At 43.7% G+C, this 24995-nt stretch overlaps 1 protein-coding gene across 5 annotated transcripts in view; it reads left to right on the top strand.

Annotated features, from left to right (window-relative positions):
* Positions 1-24995, top strand: part of LOC147110590 (bromodomain-containing protein 8-like) — a 51287-nt gene that overhangs the window by 24843 nt on the left and 1449 nt on the right. For 2 of the 5 annotated variants that reach the window (XR_015079948.1, XR_015079950.1), the window contains 2 exons: positions 402-1894; positions 6348-6431. Coding sequence is in view for 2 of the 5 variants with exons in the window: in XM_086000731.1 (XP_085856857.1) it covers positions 6348-6525; positions 16761-16814 (232 nt within the window). In the remaining 3 variants the exon portion in view is untranslated. Of the gene's footprint in view, positions 1-401; positions 1895-6347; positions 6526-16760; positions 16841-24995 lie in introns of those variants that run through there. The other 3 variants (XM_086000731.1, XM_086000732.1, XR_015079949.1) reach the window with 2 other exon arrangements.

The following is a 24995-nucleotide window of genomic DNA, read 5'->3' as shown; positions in this document are numbered from 1 at the left end:
TTGCTTGATAATCTTAGGATACTTAACCTGAATTGCTCCAGCACCTGTTAAAAATACGTAAAGGGGAAGTAAGGAATGTGTTTGAGAATGAGCATAGCAGAAGAACCTGGTATGATGCAACAGAGTAAGATTGTAGACTGACTATCATTATTCACACATACAGCTGACAATTGCAGTGTATTCACACAGCTCTCAAACATTCTCACAAACCTGTGGGCAAAGTACTTTACATTCTGATAAGTTATGTATCAGGCTATAAAACCGCTTCTGTCTAAAATACACGGTACTTCTCTTACAGAGCAGATGTTTTTCAGCAGGTGCAAAATAGTGACTGTTGCATCACAAAATGTGCCATGTACAACATACCTAACTTATTATGTTTCTTTTTATTCTTGTTACAGATATGCCAAAACTTCTAGAGCAGCAAGCTGGACTTTCTCAGCACAGCACTTACTGTCATTGCCACCTAATCTTGTGAAGCACGCACCGGCCCAGAGATACACATTAAGTGGTTTTAGCAATTTAGAAGAGGAATTCTGAGAGTAACTTCTTAATAAGAGGGAAGGGATTGAGGTGATGGCTGAAGTAGTATCAGCTATTGTTGAGCAGAGGCATAGCATTGCCATCAAGCCCTATTGAGTCACTTTTTGATTCGGACTTCATACAGACAGCTATGGAGCATGAAGGGTTGCACCAGTCACTTACCTCCTTGCATTTCATGAGGAAGCAATTAGTGCACAGTTGGACAATATTGTGCAGCAAGGGCCCAGCAGAATGTTGAGCAGTATCAGTGAAAGGGAGACCTCGGGTATATAAGTATCGAGCACGGTTACAGCATGCACTCACTAATGATGTTGAAGTACACAGTCCATTACATCTCCATGACATGATAATGGCCAGCTTCAACACGCTTAGAGACTTGACTCTAGAAAACCATGAATGAGGAATTCAGAGGCATCATGGCTGTACAATACAGGTGAAGCAGTCATGCTTTTCAGACCGGGAGGCTGCTTTCGGACGTTTGGTCGTCTTCCTGATGACATTAGCTGGCAAGTTCTCGGTGAACTAGCACACACAGGGAGACCACATGTAGGTTGTCATCAGCTAAACGCTGCCATGAGGACGGTGTCAGGGATGCTCAAGTCCACTCCAACTGAATGGTGCTGTCCCACTTTGCTGCAACGCCACCGTGCTCCATGAGATGGAAAAAATCATGAGCAACACCGACCTTCCCATTCACAAAGACTCGAAAAAACACCACAAAAGCACTTAAAATTGCGCCGGCCACAATATTGTCCAACAGCAGCCAATATTCACGCAACTGGTATCAACCTACTATCCAGATGGACAGAATCGTGGGACGCATGCAACATAAAAGAACCAACACCTCATCACTGACCCAACAGCAGAGGCCCCTGGCTTCGACCTCCCTCGAAGATAGTGGACAGCGCTCAACCGGATCCGCACAGGGCGTGGATGCTGCGGCCACCTGCTTCACAAGTGGAAGCTGAGGGACGACCCGAAGTGCGACTGTGGCCATGAGTCTCAGACCATGGAACACATCACATCAACCTGCCCACTCAGATCTGTTGCGGGAGGCACCTCATTTCTCCACTCGACATCTCAGGAGGCCAAACTAGACATCCCATTGTAAGCTTTTCCCGTCATACGAAATGACAACAGGTGAAGTGTGCAGCTTCAAGTACAGGAACAGGCAGGTGACTTTCAGTCATCATTGCCTCGACATGTGATAGGAGAAGCCTCTGGAAAAACAAGCAAAACCCCACGTCTGGAACATGATAGGCTATTCCTGGCAGGACTGTCTGGGTCTTCCACCCATCAAAATAATTGACCAGTTGAAGCTGCACGCTTCACCTGGAAGCCGAGTCTTCAGGTAGGCCATTTCTTTGTTTTGAGAACAGAGTATTCTACTGCCATGAGGTAGGTCCACAACAGACCTCTCAAAAAGTCTCCACTCTTGCTCCTTACGGCAATGCATCATGTAGGAATAGCAAGAAAGAATGAACTTGCATCGATATAACACCTTATCTCTCAGGACATCTTAAGGCAATGCATTAATTATTTTTTAAAGTGAAGTTAAAATTGTTATGTGGGTGCATCCGACAGCCAAATTTCACACAATGTCCTGCATACAGCAAATGAGATCAATGACAATTCATCTGTTTGATATTGTTTGAGATTAGAATATTGACCAGGACACTGGGAGAGCTCTCTGTTTTTCTTGAAATAGTGTTATAGAATCTATTATACCCACTCGAACAACTAGAACAGGCAGCAGGGCCTTGGTTTAACATCTCACCCAAAGGGTGGCTATTCCAACAATGTAATGCACTCCCTCAGTACTATGCTGATGTGTCAGTCCAGATAACGTGCTCAAGTTCTGGAATGGCACTTCAACTCACAACCTTTTGGCTCAGAGGCAAGAGAGCTACCAACTGAGCCAAGTAGAGTAGAAATACCACATTGCACTAATTGTCAGCTGTGGCTCGGTGGGTAGCACACTCGCCGCTGAGTTAGAAGGTTTTGGGTTTAAGTCCCACTCCAGGGACTTGAGCACTTAAATCTAGGCTGACACTTCAGCGCAGTGCAGAGGGAGTGCTGCACTTTCGGAGATGCTGTCTTTCGGATGAGACACTAAACCGAGGCCCCGTCTGCTCTCCCAGGTGGACGTAAAAGATTCCATGGCATTATTTCGATGACTAGCAGGGGAGTTATCCCCGGTGTCCTGGCCAATATTTATCCCTCAATCAACGTAACAAATACAGATTATCTGGTCATTATCACATTGCTGTTTGTGGAAGCTTGCTGTGCGCAAATTGGCTGCTGCATTTCCCACATTACAAATGTGACTACACTTCAAAAAGTACTTCATTGGCTGTAAAGTGCTTTGAGACGTCCGGTGGTCGTGAAAGGCGCTATATAAATTTAAGTCTTTCTTTCTAATTCACATACCACAAAAGGTAAGCACAGTGGCACATCATATTAAACACACACTTTCACTATTCTTCAATTAAAATACAAAACCCCACCGTAAACTTTAGTCATTATTTACTTTGGAAATGAATGCTTTCACGCAAATGGAACTACTGAGGAATGATTTTATTTTAAAAGAAAGTCCAATGAAATACGAAGACCGCTCCTAAATTAAGAGACTGTTATTTTCTGCAGTGGTTCTGAACTTTTCCAGCTCCTCTTCCTCCTTATCCTTGTTGCTGTTCATCTTCCACAAACACATGCATGTTTTTTTCTGGCTCATATTGTAGTGCATCCCTGGTAGGAGTCCAAACAGTGGAACTTTTGTTTCAAAATGCCAAATTATCTGCTCATTCATGTTGCACCCTCTCAAATGTGTGTCGCCATATGCTGTTTGCTGGCAGAGGTCCAGAGGTTCGGTAACAGAGTCATGTCCCACATGCTGAGCAGTTGACCCATATTTTTGAGGAGCCAACCATTGTCTGCACCCTGGAATTAGTGGGGAATCTGTGATACCCTAAGATATGGGCATTGTCTGCACTGGAAATTATGCATTCACATATACACCATTTGGCATCAAAGTGGTATCCTTTTCTATTGTAGTCCCACATCAACAAAAAATAGAGTTTGCATAGGTACTTGAATGGCTAAATGGAATCAATCAATGGTATCTAATCCCTGGAAATCACAAATTTTAGGGAAAAACCCTGTCTGCCTCTTCTGCTACTGCTGTTATAGGCTGTCATTGATGATGATGTATTCTGCAGCATGTCATAGAAACATAGAAGATAGGAGCAGGAGTAGGCCATTCGGCCCCTCGAGCCTGCTCCGCCTTTCAATGAGATCATGGCTGATCATCCAAATTCAGTACCCTGTCCCTGCTTTCTCCCCATATCCCTTGATCCCTTTAACCTTAAGAAATATATCTAACTCCTTCTTGAATATATTTAACAAATTGGCCTCCACTGCCTTCTGTGGTAGAGAATTCCACAGGTTCACCACTCTCTGGGTGAAGAAATTCTTCCTCATCTCTGTCCTAAATGGCTTACCCCTTATCCTTAGTCTGTGACCCCCGGTTCTGGACTCCCCGGCCATCAGGAACATCCTTCCTGCATCCAGTCTGTCTCGCCCTGTTAGAATTTTATAAGTTTCAATGAGATCCCCTCTCATTCTTCTCTCATTCCAGTGAGTATAAGCCCAATTGACCCAATCTCCCCTCATACGTCATTCCTGCCATCCCAGGTATCAGTCTGGTGAATCTTCGCTGCACTCCCTCCATGGCAAGAACATCCTTCCTCAGATAAGGTGACCAAAACTGTACACAATACTCAAGGTGTGGTCTCACCAAGGCCCTGTACAACTGCAGCAAGACATCCTTGTTCTTGTACTCGAACCCTCTCGCTACGAAGGCCAATATACCATTTGCCGCCTTAACTGCCTGCTGCACCTGCATGCTTACCTTCAATGACTGGTGCACAAGGACACCCAGGTCTTGTTGCACTTCCCCTTCTCCCAATCTATTGCCGTTCAGATAATAATCTGCCTTCCTGTTTTTGCCACCAAAGTGGATAACCTCACATTTATCCACATTATACTGCATCTGCCATGCTTCTGCCCAATCACCCAACCCGTCCAAATCATACTGGAGTTTCTCGGCATCCTCCTCACAGCACACACGCCCACCCAGCTTTGTGTCGTCTGCAAACTTGGAGATATTATATCTAGTTCCCTCGTCTAGATCATTTATATATATATTGTGACTAGCTGGGGTCCTAGGACCGATCCCTGCGGTACCCCACTAGTCACTGCCTGCCACTCGGGGGAAAAAGAAGGCATCTGTAACCTGGATAATGCAGCACTGCATTGCAAAAAAGACTGATCCTTCCCAAGTCTCATTGTCTGGAATGATCATTTGGCAAAAAATGTGAGTACCATAGTCACTTTTCCACAACTGGCAGCTTGGTTAAAGGTCTGGTTCCAGGAGATATCACAATTCATCTATGGTATTATTGGTGAGGTGTACCATTTTCACCTTCCTTGGTGAGGTCAATGTGGCCTTATTGCCATCGATACCCAAGTTGTCTCGGGTAGTAGTAGATCTACTGTTGTAAATTAGTGGAAACATAAATTAAACTTATTGGCCTGGACTTTCCGCCCAAAATCGGCCAAACCAGCGCGAAAGATCGTGGAATTTTAAGTGCAAATTACGTTCAGTGCAAACTGAGTTTCAGCGATCTTTTGCACTAGTTTTAAAAACATTGCACGAGAAGCCAGACCCGCCCACAAAACTGGCCACATCCCCAATAGAATTAATCACCATTGCAAATTTCCACTATTTTTGCTCGTTTGCTTGTCGTCTTGGAGGCTCTAAAAATTATGCTGGATTTTTTCAGCATAAGGACACTCAAGTTTTAAAAGCTTTTGAATATAATTTTTTTAAATTTACTAAGAAATTGACTACTGTACCCCAATATAACTAGCAAATGGTTCTGTGTCGTTTTTTAAATCATTCAGTTATTTAAAAGCGGGTTACTCACAGGTGGTGAACTAGACACTCTGATTAAAATGCTTATTTTTTGTGATATACCCACTCTTAAATATATCAAGGACCATTTTTTAAAGCAAAAATTTTTCTTTAAAAAATGATGTTCTAAAATGCTGCCCAATTGCGCTGGTTCATGGCAGATTTTACGTTTGGTGATATGCAAATTAGTTTGAGCAGAAACATGACAAAAAAAACACTTCTCAAAACCAGTGCAATATTGGACGCAATTTGCACCCAGATTGCTGATTGCGCCCAAAGTGGAAACACGACTCCTACGTGGCCCCCAGAACATGCGACGTGGCCCACGAAAACGAACCCTTGCATACCCCTGCACACTACTGAAGCCAGTTGTTAGGGAGTCAAAATATTTTGTACTGGAGTTAATACATAGGAACAGGAGTAGGCCATTTAGCCCCTCAAGCCTAATGCATGTACTAAGTGTGTGTTGTAGAAAATAAATGTTCTTTTAGTCAACTTTTTTGATGTTGATGATTAGAGCATTGATCAAGGAGCATCATTTAAATAAACAATTTCAAGCACACAAGTCACCAACAAAGTTAACAATTTCAAAAAATGTTATGGCAGTTTACAGTAGTTATTTACCTTTCTGTTGAGAGTGGTTTCTTGAAACTTTCCCACATACCAGCACTCTTCAGTTAATATCCTGCAGTTTTAGAATGAGGAAGTCTCTGTGCACAATCACAAAATTGTGCTTTCTGCCAAGAATTGTTCTGTTTAAGACATCACCTGTGTCCTTCAATTGTCTTACTATCTTGCAGCCAGTCATTGTTGCATCTGTTTATTACAGACCAATGGATTTATCCAATATAAAGCGAAACATCAGAAAAGGGCTGATTCGCACAACAGCAGAATTCCAGCGGGATATCATGCTGATGTTCCAGAATGCGATAATGTACAACAGCTCCGATCATGACGTTTATCACAAAACTGTGGAAATGCAGCGAGATGTCTTGGAACAGATCCAGGTATGACACATGGGTTCTTCTCCAATAAACTTTATTTATCTAGGTTTTACTGTCTTTAGAATAAACGTCAAGCAAAGCATTGATCGGCCAACTTGAAAGAACAACTTGGCCCTGTTGATTATTTTGGGTATGTTGTAAGAAACCATTAACATAGTGGACAAACTTATAGTATATCTGACTGATAGCAGTACATTACAGTGATTATTTTATGATAAAGATGCAGAACCTTGTGACTGCCATCAGCTCATTTTATTTAGTGACTTTGTGTGAATTTTTTGTAGCACTTAGTGAGGGATGTTAGTCCCAGGAAGTAGAATATTTTCCACTTGGGGTAGACAGTACAGTATCAGCATCAAGCATGTCCAGGTCAGATACAGTACATTAGATGCAAAGTCAAGCTCTTTCTACCTTGCCCAACAATGTGCCTGAATTCCAACCTAAGAAGAACATCCCTTACTGCACCAGTGTAACATTTATTCATTTCCACTCCATAGTCCCTTTAAGTGAGATGACCAGTTTAGGGCAGTGGGATGACAATCATACATCTACTTAATTCACCTGGGAGAGTGGAGCCACAGTCACACGTCCTTCTCAAGCTGGAAGAGCAAGAAGACATGTCCGATTCTTGGTTTTTCCATAACTACCATCAAAGCCACGCTGATCTGCCAGCAGGTGTTGTACTGTAGTTCAGATGTGATCAGTTGGATGGTTGATTTTCATAACCACACCGCAGCCTTCCAACTTCTCGTGTTATGTCTGAGTGCACTCCTACTCGTAACCTTGCTGAAATGGAAGTATGCAAATTTGAGTGAGCTCAAGGTTTAAAATTTGTAACCATTTGTTCAGGATTTGAAAGGTCATCTGTTTGAACTACCTGATGTACCGAATAGCATTGTCCTTCTGTTTATGCTAAATTATTTTTAAATGTTATTTTTAAATTTTAATTTCCTACTAATCATAGCAAATGATGACAATGCCAGTAGTGGTGCGAGTGAATGGGGCATTATTTCATTTTCTGCTCCAATTGTCCAATATCAAGCATTCCCATGGTGCGTATATCAAGGGTTAGGATGCATCACCAATGTACAATGCCTTAACCCCTACCTCACAATGGGAAGTCTTCCCTCAGTCGCGTTCCATTTCCCGTTCACACTCCAATCATCATTATATCCTTTGAGTGAGACGACCAAGTTTGTGCCACGGCCTCCAGGTTGAGACTACCAATATAACCAACAGAGACTGAGAGGGGTTGTATTCAAGACCATGTCCTAGAGGTAAAAGGACAATGTTCTAAGATACTACCCATCATATATTAAAAATGGTGAGTGGTTTCAACATTATAGTGGTGGTGCCATTTTTAAATGGTGAAAAGCTCGGAACAGTGGAGGCCCAGAGAGATTTCGGGATCTATGTGCACAGCTGACTAAAATGTAGTGGTCAGGTACAAAAAATAATCAAAAAGGCGAATGGATTGTTGTCCTTTATATCTAGAGCACTAGAATATAAAGGGGAGGAAGTTTTGCTACAGCTGTACAAAGCCCTGGTTAGCCCACATCTGGAGTACTGTGTACAGTTCTAGGCACTGCACCTTAGAAAGGATATATTGACCTTGGAAGTAGTGCAATGCGAATTCAACAGAATGTTACCAGGGCTCCAAGAGTTAAATTATGAGGAGAGATTACACAAACTAGGCTTATATTCCCTGGAATATAGAAGGTTAAGGGGTGATTTAATTGAGGTTTATAGGACTTTGAAATAATTTTTTAGGATAGAGATTTTTTTTCTGCTGGTGGGGGAGTCTAAGACAAAGGGACGTAACCTTAAAATCAGAGCCAGGTCATTCAGGAGAGAAGTTAGGAAACACTTCTGCACACACAGGGTGGTAGAAGTGTGGAACTCTCCCACAGAAAGCAGTAGATGCTAGCTCAATTAATCATTTTAAATCTGAGATCGATTGATTTTTGCTAGCCAAGGGTATTCAGGGATATGGAACCAAGACAGGTGGCTGGAGTTAGGATACAGATCAGCCATGATCTCATTGAATGGTGGAACATGCTCGAGGGGCTGAAAGGAACAGAAGTAGGCCAATGTATTGCACCTGTAGGTGGTGCAGTGAGCACAGCATTATCCCACGTAACATTACATGACCGTCAATCAACTGAACTTGAGCTCTTTGTCACTTGTAACTTCAGTATTTAACATTCACCACAGGGTGGCGCTGTAGTACTGTACTGCCCCCAAGAACAGCAGACATCTTGTTAAAGTGAGTCCATTGCTCTCACCTCAGTGCCCCACGGAAATTGGTGTTTGTGTTCCCCCAGCCCCCTTTTTTTGTTGAGTAGTGTGGGTTCAGCTTGCCAGCCCCTTCTGTTTAGTGGCACTATTGTCACTGCTGCTGTGCTTCTCTTCCCTCGGTGTTTGTTGAATGGCAGCCTCAGAAATTGAGCCATTCTACCTGCTACTACTGGCTGTTCAGCTGCCTTCGTACAATCACTTGCCTGCCCGCCTCACTGGCCTTGCAGTACTGCAGCCTTGTCGCTCACTGGTGCTGACCCCCAATAGGCCTGTGGTGACCAGAGAGAAAAATTGATTGTCTGTGCTGCTTCTGCCCATCCCTGTTGATCGGCCTCTCAACAGCCTTGTATTTAAGTAATTTTCCTCAGCGATGGCCCGATGCTTTATTTAATTTCCCTGGTGAAGCTCCAATCTTTAATTACTGGTGAACAACAACTTTAACATAGTAAAATGTCCTAAAGTGCTTCACAGGATCATAATCAGACAAAAATTGATACCGAGCCGAAGAAGGAGAAATTAGGATGGATGACTAAAACCTCGGTCAAAGAGGTAAGTTTTAAGGAGCGTCTTAAATGAGGAAGGAGGTGGAGAGGTTTAGGGAGGGAATCCAGAGCTTGGGGCCTAGGCGGCTGAAGGCATGGCCGCTGATGGTGGGATGAAGGAAGTGAGGGATGCACAAGTGACCAGAGTTGGAGGAACTCAGAGTTGGAGAACTGGAGGAGGTTAGAGATGTACAGGGAGTGGTGAGGCCATGGAGGGATTTGAACACTTGGATGAGAATTTTTCAATCGAGGGATTGGTGGACCTCCTGTGGTGACCTGCAAAACCCTTCCCTCCTTCGCTGTCCTCTCACTAAACTCTGTCCTTTAAAAAAAAAATTGTTTATGGGATGTGGGCATTGCTGGCAAGGCCAGCATTTATTGCCCATCCCTAATTGCCCTTGAGAAGGTGATGTTGAGCTGCTGCCTTGAACCGCTGCAGTCCGTGTGGTGAAGGTACTCCCACAGTGCTGTTAGGTAAGGAGTTCCAGGATTTTGACCCAGCGACAATGAAGGATCGGCGATATATTTCCAAGGCAGGATGGTGTGTGACTTGGAGGGGAACTTGGAGGTGGTGGTGTTCCCATGTGCCTACTACCCTTGTCCTTCTAGGTGGAAGAGGACGCAGGTTTGGGAGGTGCTGCCGAAGTAGCCTTGGCGAGTTGTTGCAGTGCATCTTGTAGATGGTACACACTGCAGCCATGGTACGCCGGTGGTGGAGGGAGTGAATGTTTAAGGTGGTGGATGGGGTGCCAATCAAGCGGGCTGCTTTGTCCTGGATGGTGTAGAGCTTCTTGAGTGGGAGCTGCATTCATCCAGGCAAGTGGAGAGTATTCCATCACATTCCTTACTTGTGCCTTGTAGATGGTCGAAAGGCTTTGGGGAGTCAGGAGGTGAGACACCTGCTGCAGAATACCTAGCCTCTGACCTGCTCTTGTTGCCATAGTATTTCTGGTCAATGGTGACCTCCAGGATGTTGATGGTGGGGGATTCGGCGATGGTAATGCCATTGAACGTCAAGGGGCGGTGATCAGATTCTTGCTTGTTGGAGACAGTCATTGCTTGGCACTTATGTGGCGCGAATGTAACCTGCCACTTATCACCCCAAACCTGAACGCCGTTCAGGTCTTGTTGCATGTGGGCATGGACTGCTTCATTATCTGAGGAGTTGTGAATGGCGCTGAACATTGTGCAGTCATCAGCGAACATCCCCATTTCTGACCTTATGTTGGAGGGAAGGTCATTGATGAAGTAGACTAGTGGAGTAGGCAAAGGGGAACCAGTAGATGTGGTGTCTTTGGATTTTCAGAAGGCCTTCATTAAGGTCCCACACAAGAGGTTGGTGTACAAAATTAGGGCACATGGAATTGGGGGTAAGATACTAGCATGGATTGAGAATTGGTTAACAGACAGAAAACAAAGAGTAGGGATAAACGGGTCTTTTTCAGGATGGCAGGCTGTGATTAGTGGGGTACCGCAAGGATCGGTGCTTGGCCCCAGCTATTCACAATCTATATCAATGATTTGGATGAGAGGACTAAATGTAACATTTCCAAATTTTCTGGTGATACAAAGCTAGGTGGCAGTGTCTGTTGTGAAGAGGATGTGAAGAGGCTTCAAGGGGATCTCGACAGGCTCAGTGAGTGGGCGAGAACATGGCAGATGGAATATAATGTGGATAAATGTGAAATTATCCACTTTGGTGGAAAAAACAGAAAGGCAGAGTATTTCCTAAATGGTGAAAGATTGGGGAATGCTGATGCTCAAAGGGACCTGGGTGTCATTGTACATGGGTCACTGAAAGTGAATGTGCAGGTGCAGCAAGCCATTAGGAAGGCAAATGATATGCTGGCCTTCATTACAAGAGGATTTGAGTACAGGAGTAAAGAAGTCTTACTCCAATTATATAGGCCCTTGGTGAGACCACACCTGGAGTACTGTGTACAATTTTGGTCTCCTTACCTAAGGAAGGATAGCCATAGAGGGAGTGCAACTAAGGTTCTCGAGATTGATTCCTGGAATGGCGGGACTGTCGTATGAGAAGAGATTGAGTAAACTAGGCCTGTATTCTCTTGAATTCAGAAGAATGAGAGGGGACCTCATTGAAGCATACAAAATTATTACAGGGCTTGATAGGGTGAATGCTGGGAGAATGTTTCCCTTGGCTGGGGAGTCTAGAATCAGGGGCCACAGCCTCAGGATAAAGGGTAGGCCATTCAGGACTGAGATGAGAAGAAATTTCTTTACACAGAGGGTGGCGAATCTTTGGAATTCTCTACCCCAGAGGGCTGTGGAGGCTCAGTTATTGGGTATATTCAAAACAGAAGTCGATAGATTTCTGACTAGTAAGGGCATCAAGGGATATGGCGATAGGGCCGGTGAATGGAGTTGAGGCAGAAGATCAGCCATGATCTTATTGAATGGCGGAGCAGGCTCGAAGGGCCGAATGGCCTACTCCTGCTCCTATTTCCTATTTCTTATGTTCTTATGAAGCAGCTGAAGATGGTTGGGGCTAGGACACTGCCCTGAGGAACTCCTGCAACGATATCCTGGGGCTGTGTTGATTGACCTTCAACCACAACAATCATCTTCCTTTGTGTTAGGTATGACTCCAGCCAGTGGAGCGTTTTCTCCTCAATTCTCATTGACTTCAGTTTTACTAGGGCTCTTTGATACCATACTCTGTCAAATTCAGCTCCTTTGTCCATGTTTGGACCAAGGCTGTAATGAGGTCAGGAGCCAAGTGGTCTTGGCGGAACCCAAACTGGGCATCAGTGAGCAGGTTATTGGTGAGTAAGTGCCGCTTGATAGCAATGTTGATGATACCTTCCATCAATTTGCTGATGATTGAGAGCAGACTGATGGGGCAGTAATTGGCTGGATTGGATTTGTCCTGCTTTTTGTGAACAGGACATACCTGGGCAGTTTTTCACATTGTCGGATAGATGCCAGTGTTGTAGCTGTACTGGAACAGCTTGGCTAGAGGCGCGGCTAGTTCTGGAGCACAAGTCTTCAGCACGATAGCCGGGATGTTGTTGAGGCCCATAGCCTTTGCTGTATCCAGTGCACTCCGCCGTTTCTTAATATCACGTGGCGTGAATCGAATTGGCTGAAGACTGGCTTCTGTGATGGTGGGGACCTCCAGAGTAGGCCGATATGGATCATCCACTCGGCACTTCTGGCTGAAGATGGTTGCAAACACTTCAGCCTTGTGGTTTGCACTCACGTGCTGGGCTCCATCATCATTGAGGATGGGGATATTCATGGGGCCTCCTCCTCCTGTTATTTGTTTAATGGTCCACTCCGAATAATGAAGTTCGACGCAGTGAAACAAAATAACCAAGTTTAATAAGCAAACAACTTAACTAGTAAAACTACAGGAGCAGATGTAAACAGGTCAGTGCAGCCTCACAGCCTCTCTAAGACTGCTACTAAATACTGGAAGCTGACGTCATGACGTCATCATGCTCCCCGCGCCAACTGGGGGTCACGTGATTGGCGTCATGACGTCATCACGCGAAAATGCAAGAAACTACATACAGTTTAAAGGTGCAGTCCACAGCTGCACTACATGGTAGTTAAAGGAATGATTACTGATTGCCCAGTGTCTCTTGGTGGCTCCGCCACACCACCACCATTCACGACTGGATGGGGCAGGACTGCAGAGCTTTGATCTGATCGTTGATTGTAGGATCGCTTCGCCTTGTCTAAAGCATGCTGCTTCTGCTTTTTAGCATGCATGTAGTTCTGTGGTGCAGCTTCCCCAGGATGGCACCTCATTTTTAGGTACACCTGGTGCTGCTCCTGGCATGTTCTTCCATACTCCTTATTGAACCAGGGTTGGTACCCTGGCTTGATGGTAATGGTAGAGTCATGAGGTTACAGATTGTGGTGGAATACAATTCTGCTGCTGCTGATGGCCCACAGCGCCTCATGGACACCCAGTTTTGAGCTGCTAGATCTGTTCTGAATCTATCCCATTTAGCACAGTGGCAGTGCCACACAACACGATGGAGGGTGTTCTCAGTGTGAAGACGGGACTTCGTCTGCAGTGACTGTGCGGTGGTCACAGCTACCAGTACTGTCATGGACAGATGCATCTGCGACAGGTAGCTTGGTGAGGACGAGGTCAAGTAGGTTTTTCCCTCCTGTTGGTTCTCTCACCACCTGTCACAGGCCCAGACTGGCAGCTATGTCCTTCAGGACTCGGCCAGCTCGGTCAGTAGTGGTGCTACCGAGCCACTCTTCCTCCACCAACCTCTAACCCTGCTTTACCTTCCTCTTTCATAGGGACAGGAGTAGGCCATTCAGCCCCTCAAGCCTGTTCCACCATTCAGTGAGATCATGGCTGATCTGCGACCTAATTCCATATACCCGCCCTTGGACCATATCCCTTAATACCTTTGGTTAACAAAAAGCTATCAATCTCAGATTTAAAATTAACAATAGATCTAGCATCAATTGCCATTTGCAGACGAGAGTTCCAAACTTCTACCACCCTTTGTGTGTAGAAGTGTTTCCGAATTTCACTCCTGAAAGGTCCGGCTCTAATTTTTAGACTATTCCCCCTAGTCCTAGAATCTCCAACCAGCAGAAATAGTTTCTCACTATCTACCCTATCTGTTCCCCTTAATATCTTGAAAACTTCGATCAGATCACCCCTTAACCTTCTAAATTCGAGGGAATACAACCCTAATTCATTTAATCTCTCCTTGTAACTTAACCCTTGAAGTCCAGGCATCATTCTGGTAAACCTACGCTGCACTCCCTCCAAGGCCAATATATCCTTCCTAAGGTGTGGTGCCCAGAACTGCTCACAGTTCTCCAGGTGTGGTCTAACCAGGGTTTTGTATAGCTGCAGCATGACTTCTACCCCCTTATATTCTAATTCTTTAGATATAAAGGCCAGCATTCCATTAGCCTTTTTGATTATTTTCTGTACCTGTTCATGACATTTTAATGATTTATGTACCTGGACCCCCAAGTCTTTTTGGACTGCCACTGTTTTTAGGTTTTCACCATTTAGAAAGAAAAAAAGAAAGACTTGCATTTCTACAGCGCCTTTCACGACCACCGGATGTCTCAAAGCGCTTTACAGCCAATGAAGTACTTTTGGAGTGCAGTCACTGTTGTAATGTGGGAAACGCGGCAGCCAATTTGCACACAGCAAGCTCCCACAAGCAGCAATGCGATAATGACAAGATAATCTATTTTGTTATGTATATTGGCCAGAACACCGGGGATAACTCCCCTGCTCTTCTTCGAAATAGTGCAATGGGATCTTATGCGTCCACCTGAGAGAGGGCCTTGGTTTAACGTCTCATCCGAAAGACGGCACACTCCCTCAGCACTGCACTGGATTGTCAGCCTAGATTCTGGCTCAGGCGCATGTGCTACCCACTGAGCCACAGTTTAGTGAGTTATCTGTTCTATCCTTTTTATGTCCAAAGTGGATGACCTCACATTTGCCTATATTAAAATCCATTTGCCACAGTTTTGTCCATTCACTTAATTTATCAATATCCCTTTGTAATTTTATGTTTTCATCTACACTGCTTACAATGCCGCCTATCTTTGTGTCATCGGCAAATTTGGATATTTGACTTTCTATGCCATCATCTAAGTTGCTAATAAATACTGTGAATATTTGAGCCCCAACACAGGCCCCTGCAGGACACCACTTGTCACATCCTGCCAATTTGAGTAAATAGCCATTATCCCTACTCTCTGTCTCCTGCCGCTCAGCCAATTTCCTAACCAGGTCAATAATTTGCCCTCAATTCCATGGGCTTCTACCTTAGTTAACAGTCTCTTCTGTGGGACTTTATCAAATGCCTTCTGGAAGTCCATATAAATGACATCCATAGACATTCCCCTGTCCACTACTTTAGACACCTCTTCAAAAAATTCAATCAGGTTTGTCAGGCATGACCTACCTTTCACAAATCCATGCTGGCGCTCTCTGATCAACTGAAAATTTTCGAGATGTTCAGTCACCCTATCCTTAATTATAGACTCTAGCAATTTCCCGACAACAGATGTTAGGCTAACTGGTCTATAATTCCTTGGTTTCTCTCTCTCACCATTCTTCAATAGTGGAGTGACATATGCAATTTTCCAATCTAAAGGAACGGTTCCTAAATCGAGAACACTTTGGAAGATTTCCCCACCATGCCAGCCTTTAACTTGCACTACCTTCTCCCACTTGTGCTCTGGCATACCTTTCCCCTCAGCCCCATTCTCGCCTCCTATCTTTGCAATTTTACCTCATCCCTGGTGCAATTATTCTCCACTTTTTACCCCTCCTTAACTTAAGACTGCACTTAGTCTTGACTCCCACTGTGCAATGTCACGGGAGATCTACTAGTAGTATTTAATTCCCTAAAATCTAATTCACATAGGATATGAGGAACGTACATCATGTTTCCTTACTGGAATGGAGATGGGATGTACAGAATCTTTATCCTGCTTACTTATGCTGTAGCTGCAATAGAGGCAGTACATAAGAAATCTGCATCCTTCTTGCCTGATGCACCAGTCTTGTAGAATAGTTAAAAAAAAATGTTTGTGATATAAAGAAGTGGTTCAGGGCAACTCTGGATGGACAATAAATGTCAGCAAACAGTGCCCACATCCCGAGAATGAATGAATGTTGTCTCCGAAGACCTAATAAAACAACCACACCTATATAAATAAAAATGTTTCAGTGCACTATTTTACCCTTTTCTCAATGTGTTTTCCCTCTGGCTGTTCCTCGACATCAATCTCTTGTTGAACAGTTGTTCATGAACTTCTGTGGAAATATTCATGGTAAACCAATTCCTACGGTGAACCAATTCATTCTCAGTGAATAGAAGTCATGTTTGTGGAAATTTGGAACTAAATGAATCCATCCTCCTTAAACAGCAGCTGTGTTTTGGGGACAGACAGTTCAGCTATCAGAAGACAGGTTTGTGATGAGAGACAGTTAAATGACTCCTTGTTCAACTGACAAGACATGTTTGTAGAAATACTCTTTTTCTCTCTCAATATGGCACATTTCTTAAAAATGAGACATTCCACAAGGCAGCACTCTGACCTGGCATGCTAGAACCAAGAGGAACATAAATAGGAGAGTGATTCACTCCAGTCGCTTACATAACTACCTTTGTTCTTGGCCAATGAAAGTTGAATGGCACAAAGGGGCCTAAAAGGAGGGGAGAGAAATTAAATGAAGCAGAGATGTTGAATTTAGGAATCGGGCACAAAATTGACAAGACCTGAGAGACACTCCTGTCAGTCTTGTGCCTGATCTCTGGGCAGATCTGAATGTCGGCAGGTGCTGGGACTACATCCCTTGATTGTGAAGCTGTGTTGATTTTATTGAGCTGCGATATTAATTTGTCACTTTTACCTGCGTAGGATATACTGGAAGCAGTGGAAGTGGGTGACTATAGCAAGAGCCTCAATGGGTAAAAGCTTGCATCTAACAGAAAAATGAGGTAATGCATTTTGGCTGCAGTTTAGTGTAAAAAAAAAATATATTTTTATTATTTGTTTACCCACTCTTGTTACTTCTGGAGGAATTTGCATAGACTGCTTTGCTGCAGCAGAGGCTGGTGCATTCCTTAAATCTATGTTTTCTGCCCAGGCAATGTAGCTCCAAATTCCTCCTTGGCTTTTTGTATCTGGTCTCCCTGTACACCTCCAGACCAAGATTCCTTCAATAAGCAGAATAAAAATGGGCTGAAATTTTAAAATAAGTACCAGAAGAACTTTATGAAAGGAATATGCAAAAAGTGAGAAAAGGCCATCAGGCCCATTTGTCCTACTTTGGATTTTAGATTTTTTTTCAGGGAGAGGAATTAGAAATTCGTTTTGTTTAAGGGCTTTTTAAAAAAAAAAAAAGTGATTTTGCAGTTAAAAAAACAGACTGCTACATTGAGACAGAGGGGCATTGGATTTATTAATGAGCAAGCTATCTTTATTGTTGTCTACAATGACTGGGGGTATTAAACAATCCATTATATATCGGGTACGGTAGTGTAGTGGCTTTGTTACTGGGCTAGTAATCCAGAGGCCAGAACTAATAACCCAGAGAACAAGAGTTCAAATCCCACTTAAATTTGACTTCAGTTTAAAGAAAATAAAACTGGTGTCATTAAAGTGACCCAACTATTGTCCTTTAGGGAAGACTTACCCGGTTTGGCGGTGTAACTGGTAAAATAGATAAAGGAGAACCAGTAGATGTGGTGTATTTGGACTTTCAGAAGGTCCCACATAAGAAATTAGCGTGCAAAATTAAGGCACATGGGATTGGGGGCAAGGTATTGACTTGGATAGAGAACTGGTTGGCGGACAGAAAGCAAAGAGTTGGAATAAACAGGTCATTTTCCGAGTGGCAGGCAGTGACTAGTGGGGTACCGCAAGGATCGGTCCTAGGACCCCAGCTGTTCACAATATATATTAATGATCTGGACGAGGGAATTGGATGTAATATCTCCAAATTTGCAGACGACACAAAGCTGGGCGGGAGGGTAAGCTGCGAGGAGGATGTCGTGAAACTCCAGTACGATTTGGACAGGTTGGGTGATTGGGCAGAAACATGGCAAATGCACTATAATGTGGATAAATGTGAGGTTATCCACTTTGGTGGCAAAAACAGGAAGGCAGATTATTATTTGAATGGCAATAGATTGGGAGAAGGGGAAATGCAAAGAGACCTGGGTGTTATTGTGCACCAGTCGCTGAAGGTAAGCATGCAGGTGCAGCAGGCGGTTAAGAAGGCAAATGGTACGTTGGCCTTCGTAGCAAGAGGGTTCGAGTACAGGAACAAGGATGTCTTGCTACAGTTGTACAGGGCCTTGGTGAGACCGCACCTTGAGTATTGTGTGCAGTTTTGGTCACCTTACCTGAGGAAGGACATTCTTGCCATGGAGGGAGTGCAGCAAAGATTCACCAGGCTGATACTTGGGATGGCAGGAATGACTTATGAGGAGAGATTGTGTCGATTGGGCTTATACTCACTGGAGTTTAGAAGATTGAGAGGGTATCTCATCGAAACCTATAAAATTCTGTCAGGTCTGGACAGACTAGATGCAGGAAGGATGTTTCTGATGGCCGGGGAGTCCAGAACCAGGGTCATAGTCTAAGGATAAGGGGTAAGCCATTTAGGACTGAAATGAGGAGGAATTTCTTCACCCAGAGAGTGATGAACCTGTGGAATTCTCTGCCACAGAGGGTGGTGGAGGCCAGTTCATTAAATATATTCAAGAAAGAATTGGATATATTTCTTGAGGCTAAAGGGATCAAGGGATATGGGGAGAAGGCAGGGACAGGGTACTGAATTTGGATGATCAGCCATGATCTCATTGAATGGCGGAGCAGGCTCGAAGGGCCGAATGGCCTACTCCTGCTCCTATCTTCTATGTTTCTATGTATGTAACTTCAGTCCCACACCAATGTGGTTGACTCTTAACTACTCCCTGAACTGGCCTAGCAAGTCACTCAGTTATATCAAACTGCAGATAGTGGTTCAAAGAAGTGGTTCAGGGCAACTCTGGATGGACAATAAATGTCAGCGAACAGTGCCCACATCCCGAGAATGAATGAATGTTGTCTCCGAAGATCTAATAAAACAACCACACCTATTATTATGGGGATAATTCTATTAATTTGAGCCTACCATGAAGTGTGTGCTAAAAACATACTCTTATGAGAAGGAACAGTTAGTTTGGTTGACAGGCTGACTGGTGAATCTCTGAACGGGTAAAAAGTTGGAAGTCCTACCATTTTATATCCTTTTTTAAATTTGCTCCTGTGATGTGGGCGTCGCTAGCAGGGTCAGCATTTATTGCCCATCCCTAATTGCCCTTGAGAAGGTGGTGGTGAGCTGCCTTCTTGAACCACTGCAGTCCATATGGTGAAAGTACTCCCACAGTGCTGTTAGGGAGGGAGTTCCAGGATTTTTACCCAGCGATGATGATGAATGGCAATATATTTCCAAGTCAAGATGGTGTGTAACTTGGAGGGGAACTTGGAGGTGATGGTGTTCTCATGCGCCTGCTGCCCTTGTCCTTCTAGGTGGTAGAGGTTGCGGGTTTGGGTGGTGCTGCCGAAGAAGCCTTGGCGCGTTGCTGCAGTGCATCTTGTAGATGGTACACACTGCAGTCACGTGCGCCAGTGGAGGAGGTTGTGAATGTTTAAGGTGGTGGATGAGGTGCCAGTCAAGCGGGCTGCTTTGTCCTGGATGGTGTTGAGCTTCTTCAGTGTTGTCGGAGCTGCACTCATCCAGGCAAGTGGAGAGTATTCCATCATACTCCTGACTTGTGCCTTGTAGATGGTGGAAAGGCTTTGGGGAGTAAGGAGGTGAGACACTCGCTGCAGAATACCCAACTTCTGACCTGCTCTTGTTGCCACAGTATTTATGTGGCTGGTCCAGTTAAGTTTCTGATCAATGGTGACCCCCTAGGATATTGATGGTGGGGGATTCGGCGATGGTAATGCCGTTGAATGTCAAGGGGCAGTGGTTAGACTCTCACTTTTTGGAGATCGTCATTACCTGACACTTGTGCAGCGCAAATGTTATTTGCCACTTATCAGCTCAAGCCTGAATGTCGTCCAGGTCTTGCTGCATGTGGGCATGGACTGCTTCGTTATCTGAGGAGATGCGAATAGAACTGAACACTCTGCAATCATCAGCGAACATCCCCACTTCTGAACTTATGATGGAGGGAAGGTCATTGATGAAGCAGTTGAAGATAGTTGGGCCGAGGACACTGCCCGGAGCAACTCCTGCAGCGATGGCCCGGGGCTGTGATGATTGACCTCCAACAACCACAACCATCTTCCTTTGTGCTAGGTAGTGTGGAGAGATTTTCCCCTGATTCCCATTGACTTCAATTTTGCTGGGGCTCCTTGATGCCACACTCGGTCAAATGCTGCCTTCATGTTAAGGGCAGTCACTCTCACCTCACCTCTGGAATCCTGTGAATAGTGAGAGAATATAAGAGGAAAGAGTCACTTGGGCAGTCAGTCAGGTTTGAAACAAGATAGCCCTGGATCTGGAAGCTAAAATGAAGGACATCTATTTTTGCAGTTAGAATTTACCTATAAGAGGTAATGCTAAAAAACAAGTCCATAAAAGAAATAGGGTGAGTAGTTTATTTTGCTAATTTTTTTAAGGAGAGAAGTGAGATTGAAGGAAGTGGGTTTCACTTTGACTGTTACTTGGTATGTTTACTTGCTGTCTGTAAAATAGCGTAACTTAATGATTTGCATCAGGACTCGTCTAACTAGTATTTCACAGTCTGTCTACTGATAGATTGAAGAAGTACACATGAGGGCACATGCAAAGGATATGATTTACAATGCCCCTGGGTTATGATATTATATAACTAGAATGGGCAGTATAGGCACACTGCTAAATATAAGATGCTTGGCCCACATATGGGAGTGACCAGCAACAGAGATAATATCTAAGATGCATGCAAAATTTGTAACATCCAACAATGCTTATAGGCTGTGGCATGATCTATTTTCGGTGTCCTTTTATTGGGCTTTAGTGCCCACTTACAAACAGTCAGAGGTTTATACTCTGCACATGCCATGGGTGAGGTTAAGGACTTGCATCATTCATGATAAGAACATAAGAAATAGGAGCAGGAGTAGGCCATTTGGCCCCTTGAGCCTGCTCCACCATTCAGTAAGATCATGGCTGATCTGATCTTGGCCTCAACTCCACTTTCCTGCCCGCTCCCCATAACCCTTGACTCCCCTGCAGCTCAAATATATGTCTATCTTCGCCTTGAATATATTCAATGACTCCACCACCACAGCTCTCTGGAGTACAGAATTCCAAAGATTCACGACCCTCTGAGAAGAAATTCCTCCTCATCTCCGTTTTAAATGGGCGGCCCCTTATTCTGAAACTATGACCCCTAGTTCTAGATTCCCCCACGAGGGGAAACATCCTCCCTGCATCTACCCTGTCAAGCCCTCTCAGAATCTTATATGTTTCAATAAGATCACCTCTCATTCTTCTAAACTCCAATGAGTATAAGCCCAACCTTTCTTCATAAGACAACCCCTTCATCTCAGGAATCAACCTAGTGAACCTTCTCTGAACTGCCTCCAATGCAAGTATATCCCTCCTTAAATAAGGAGACCAAAACTGTACGCTGTACTCCAGATGTGGCCACCAGCGCCCTATACAGTTGTAGCAAGACTTCCCTATTTTTATACTCCATTTCCCCCTTGCAATAAGGGCCAACATTCCATTTGCCTTCCTAATTACTTGCTGTACCTGCATGCTAACTTTTTGTGTTTCATGTCCCAGGACCCCCAGATCCCTCTGTACTGCAGCATTTTGTAGTCTCTCTCCATTTAAATAATAAATTGCTTTTTTATTCTTCCTACCAAAGTGGATAACCTCACATTTTCCCACATTAAACTCCATCTGCCAAATTTTTGCCCACTTACTTAACCTATCTATAACCCTTTACACTCTTTGTGACCGCCTCACAACTTGCTTTCCCACCTATCTTTGTATCATTGGCAAATTTGGCTACAGTACACTCTGTCCCTTCACCTAAGTCATTAATATAGATTGTAAATAGTTGAGGCCCCAGCACTGATCGCTGTGGCACCTCAGTAGTTACAGTTTGCCAACCTGAAAATGACCCATTTATCCCGACTCTGTTTTCTGTTAGTCAATCCTCTATCCATGCTAATATATTACCCCAACTCCGTGAGCTCTTATCTTGTGCTGTAACCTTTTATGTGGCCCCTTATCAAATGCCCTCTGGAAATCCAAATACACTACATCTACTGGTTCCCCTTTATCCACCCTGCTCGTTATATCCTCAAAGAACTCTGGTAAATTTGTCAAACACGATTTCCCTTTCATAAAACCATGTTGACTCTGCTTGATTGTATTATGATTTTCTAAATGTCCTGCTATTACTTCCTTAATAATGGATTCCAGCATTTTCTCAATGACAGATGTTAGGTTAACTGGCCTATAGTTTCCTGCTTTCTGCCTCCCTCCTTTCTTGAATAGTGGCATTACATTTGCAGTTTTCCAATCCGCTGGGACGTTTCCAAAATCCAGGAAATTTTGGTAGATTACAACCAACGCATCCATTATTTCTGCAGCCACTTCTTTTAAGACCCTAGGATGCAGGCCATCAGGTCCAGGGGACTTGTCAGCCTTTAGTCCCATTAGTTTGCCGAGTACTTTTTCTCTAGCGATAATGATTGTTTGAAGTTCCTCCCTCCCTATAGCCCCTTGATTATCAATTATTATTGGGATGCTTTTCGTGTCTTCTATCGTGAAGACCGATACAAAATATTTGTTCAAAGTCTCTGCCATTTCCCTGTTTCCCATTATTAATTCCCCAGTCTCATCCTCTAAGGGACCAACGTTTACTTTAGCTACTCTCTTCCTTTTTATATTCCTGTAATTGCTCTTACTGATTGTTTTAATATTTTTTGCTAGTTTACTCTCATAATCTATCTTTTCCCTCTAGTATTTTTCGAGTCATCCTTTGCTGGTTTAAAAAAAATTCCCAATCCTCTGGCCTACCACTAATCTTCGCAACATTGTATGCCTTTTCTTTCAATTTGATACCATCCTTAACTTCCTTAGTTAGCCACAGATGGTTCATCCTTCTCGTAGAGTCTTTCTTTCTCACTGGAATAAACCTTTGCTGAGAATTATGAAATATCTCTTTAAATGTCTGCCACTGCTTATCTACCGTCTTACCTTTTAAATCTATTTTCCCAGTCCACTTTAACCAATTCTGTCTTCATACCTTTGTAATTACCTTTATTTAAGTTTAGGACACTAGTTTCAGACACCAGTTTCTCACCCTCAAACTAAATTTGAAATTCTATCATGCTATGATCACTGTTAGATCGGGTAATTAATTTCAGTGGACCACACTGATTTGAGGTCAACACACTAAAATAAAAGTTTGCGAGTCCGGTGGTAAGTTTTAAATAGTCGATTTATTGCATCACTTGATTTACACTGTTTGACTTCCTTCAGCAACTAACATCATGTTCAAAATGGCTGGTTTTTATACAGCAGCAGATGTACCCGCCCCCTTTATTACCATTGGCTCAGCAGCATTTCCTGGCTTTCCAAATCCCTGTTTTTTTGTTTCTTCCTTTGCTGAGTTTTCAGATTGGTTAGTCTGCAAATTAGATCTTTTTCCTTCTTTATCTCTCCTGTGTTCAGCCCCGAGTGTTCCAACCAGTTAGTTTTAAATCGTCCGTCGTACTCTAACACTTCCTCCGTCCCTTTCTGTTGACAGGCTATGATCTTTCCCCAATCCGTTTTTGCAGGGCTAAACACTTGTAACCACTGTTGGATCGCATCCCATCCGGCATCTATATCGTGCTCATCATTTCCCAGGCCAGTCTTTACTTTGCTGTGTAACATATTTCCCTCTCTCCTGGGTATCATTACAATCAGAATTTGGACTCCGTCCCACGGGTGGAGTTGGTACTTCGCCCTTTTGTTCCCCATTTTCTTTCTTCTCATACTCCTTTTCTACTCTTTTCCTTTTCTGTCTCAACGGGGCCAAATGGGGTCCTGTTTTCTCTTCTTCACTTTCACTGACATTACTAGAGGATCCCGAGTCAGTCTCTTGACCTGCTTCTTGTCTTTGTCTCCCACGACCTTCTTCCTTTATTTCATTTAGATCTGGTAACCCTTCCAGGTCCAGACACATTTTCCCTTTTCTTCAACTACCGGGACTATCGGCTGTTTATCCAATTGTTTTTTACAGTCCTTAACTTCATCTTTAAGTTTTTTAACTTCCACTTCTGACTTTTCAAGCTCATTTGTTTTCTTTTTCAATTGTTCATAAATCGCATCTTTCTGCTCTTTTGCATTGGTCAAGTCGTGATCATGTTGGGAGTTTGTCTTGATCTCACTTCGCTGTCGGATCTGACTCATAACTGCCATGGACCACCTGATCCGTCTTTTATCTTTCATACGGGTCGTTTTTCCCCAGACCCTCGATGTCATCCAAAGGCCACTGTTCAGAGACCACTGTTCAGAGGAGGTACTGTACTTTTGTTCGATTTCGAACCAGGTTTTAGGTAAGTCAAACTGTAATTCTATATAGTCATACAACTGCTGGAGAATTTCGTCTTCTGAAATCTCAGGTGGGGCCCGCCCACCCTTAATAGTTGTAGGTTTATCGAGTGATGCCATAATATCGACTATTTAAAACTTACCACAGGACTCGCAAACTTTTATTTTAGTGTGTTGACCTCAGATCAGTGTGGTCCACTGAAATTAATTACCCGATCTAACAATCACTCTTCCCCAGAGGTACTTTACTATGAAATTATTAATTAATCCTGTCTCATTACACATTACTAGATCTAAAATAGCCTGCTCCCTGGTTGGTTCCACAACATATTGTTCTAAGAAACCATCCTGAATACACTCTATGAATTCGTTCTCAAAGCTACCCTTGCCAATTTGATTTGTCCAATCTATAGGAAGATTAAAATCGCCCATGATTATTGCAGTACCTTTCTTACAAGCCCCCATTATTTCTTGATTTATACTCTGTCCTACAGTGTAGCTACTGTCGGGGGTCCTATAGACTACTCCCACCAGTGACTTTCCTTTACTAT

This window comes from Somniosus microcephalus, chromosome 11, assembly GCF_052327205.1.
Source record: "Somniosus microcephalus isolate GS21.2 chromosome 11, FLI_Smic_1.0, whole genome shotgun sequence".
Lineage (NCBI taxonomy): Eukaryota > Metazoa > Chordata > Chondrichthyes > Squaliformes > Somniosidae > Somniosus > Somniosus microcephalus.
The sequence above is the reverse complement of the archived record's forward strand: the minus strand, read 5'-3'. Positions and strand labels throughout refer to the sequence as shown.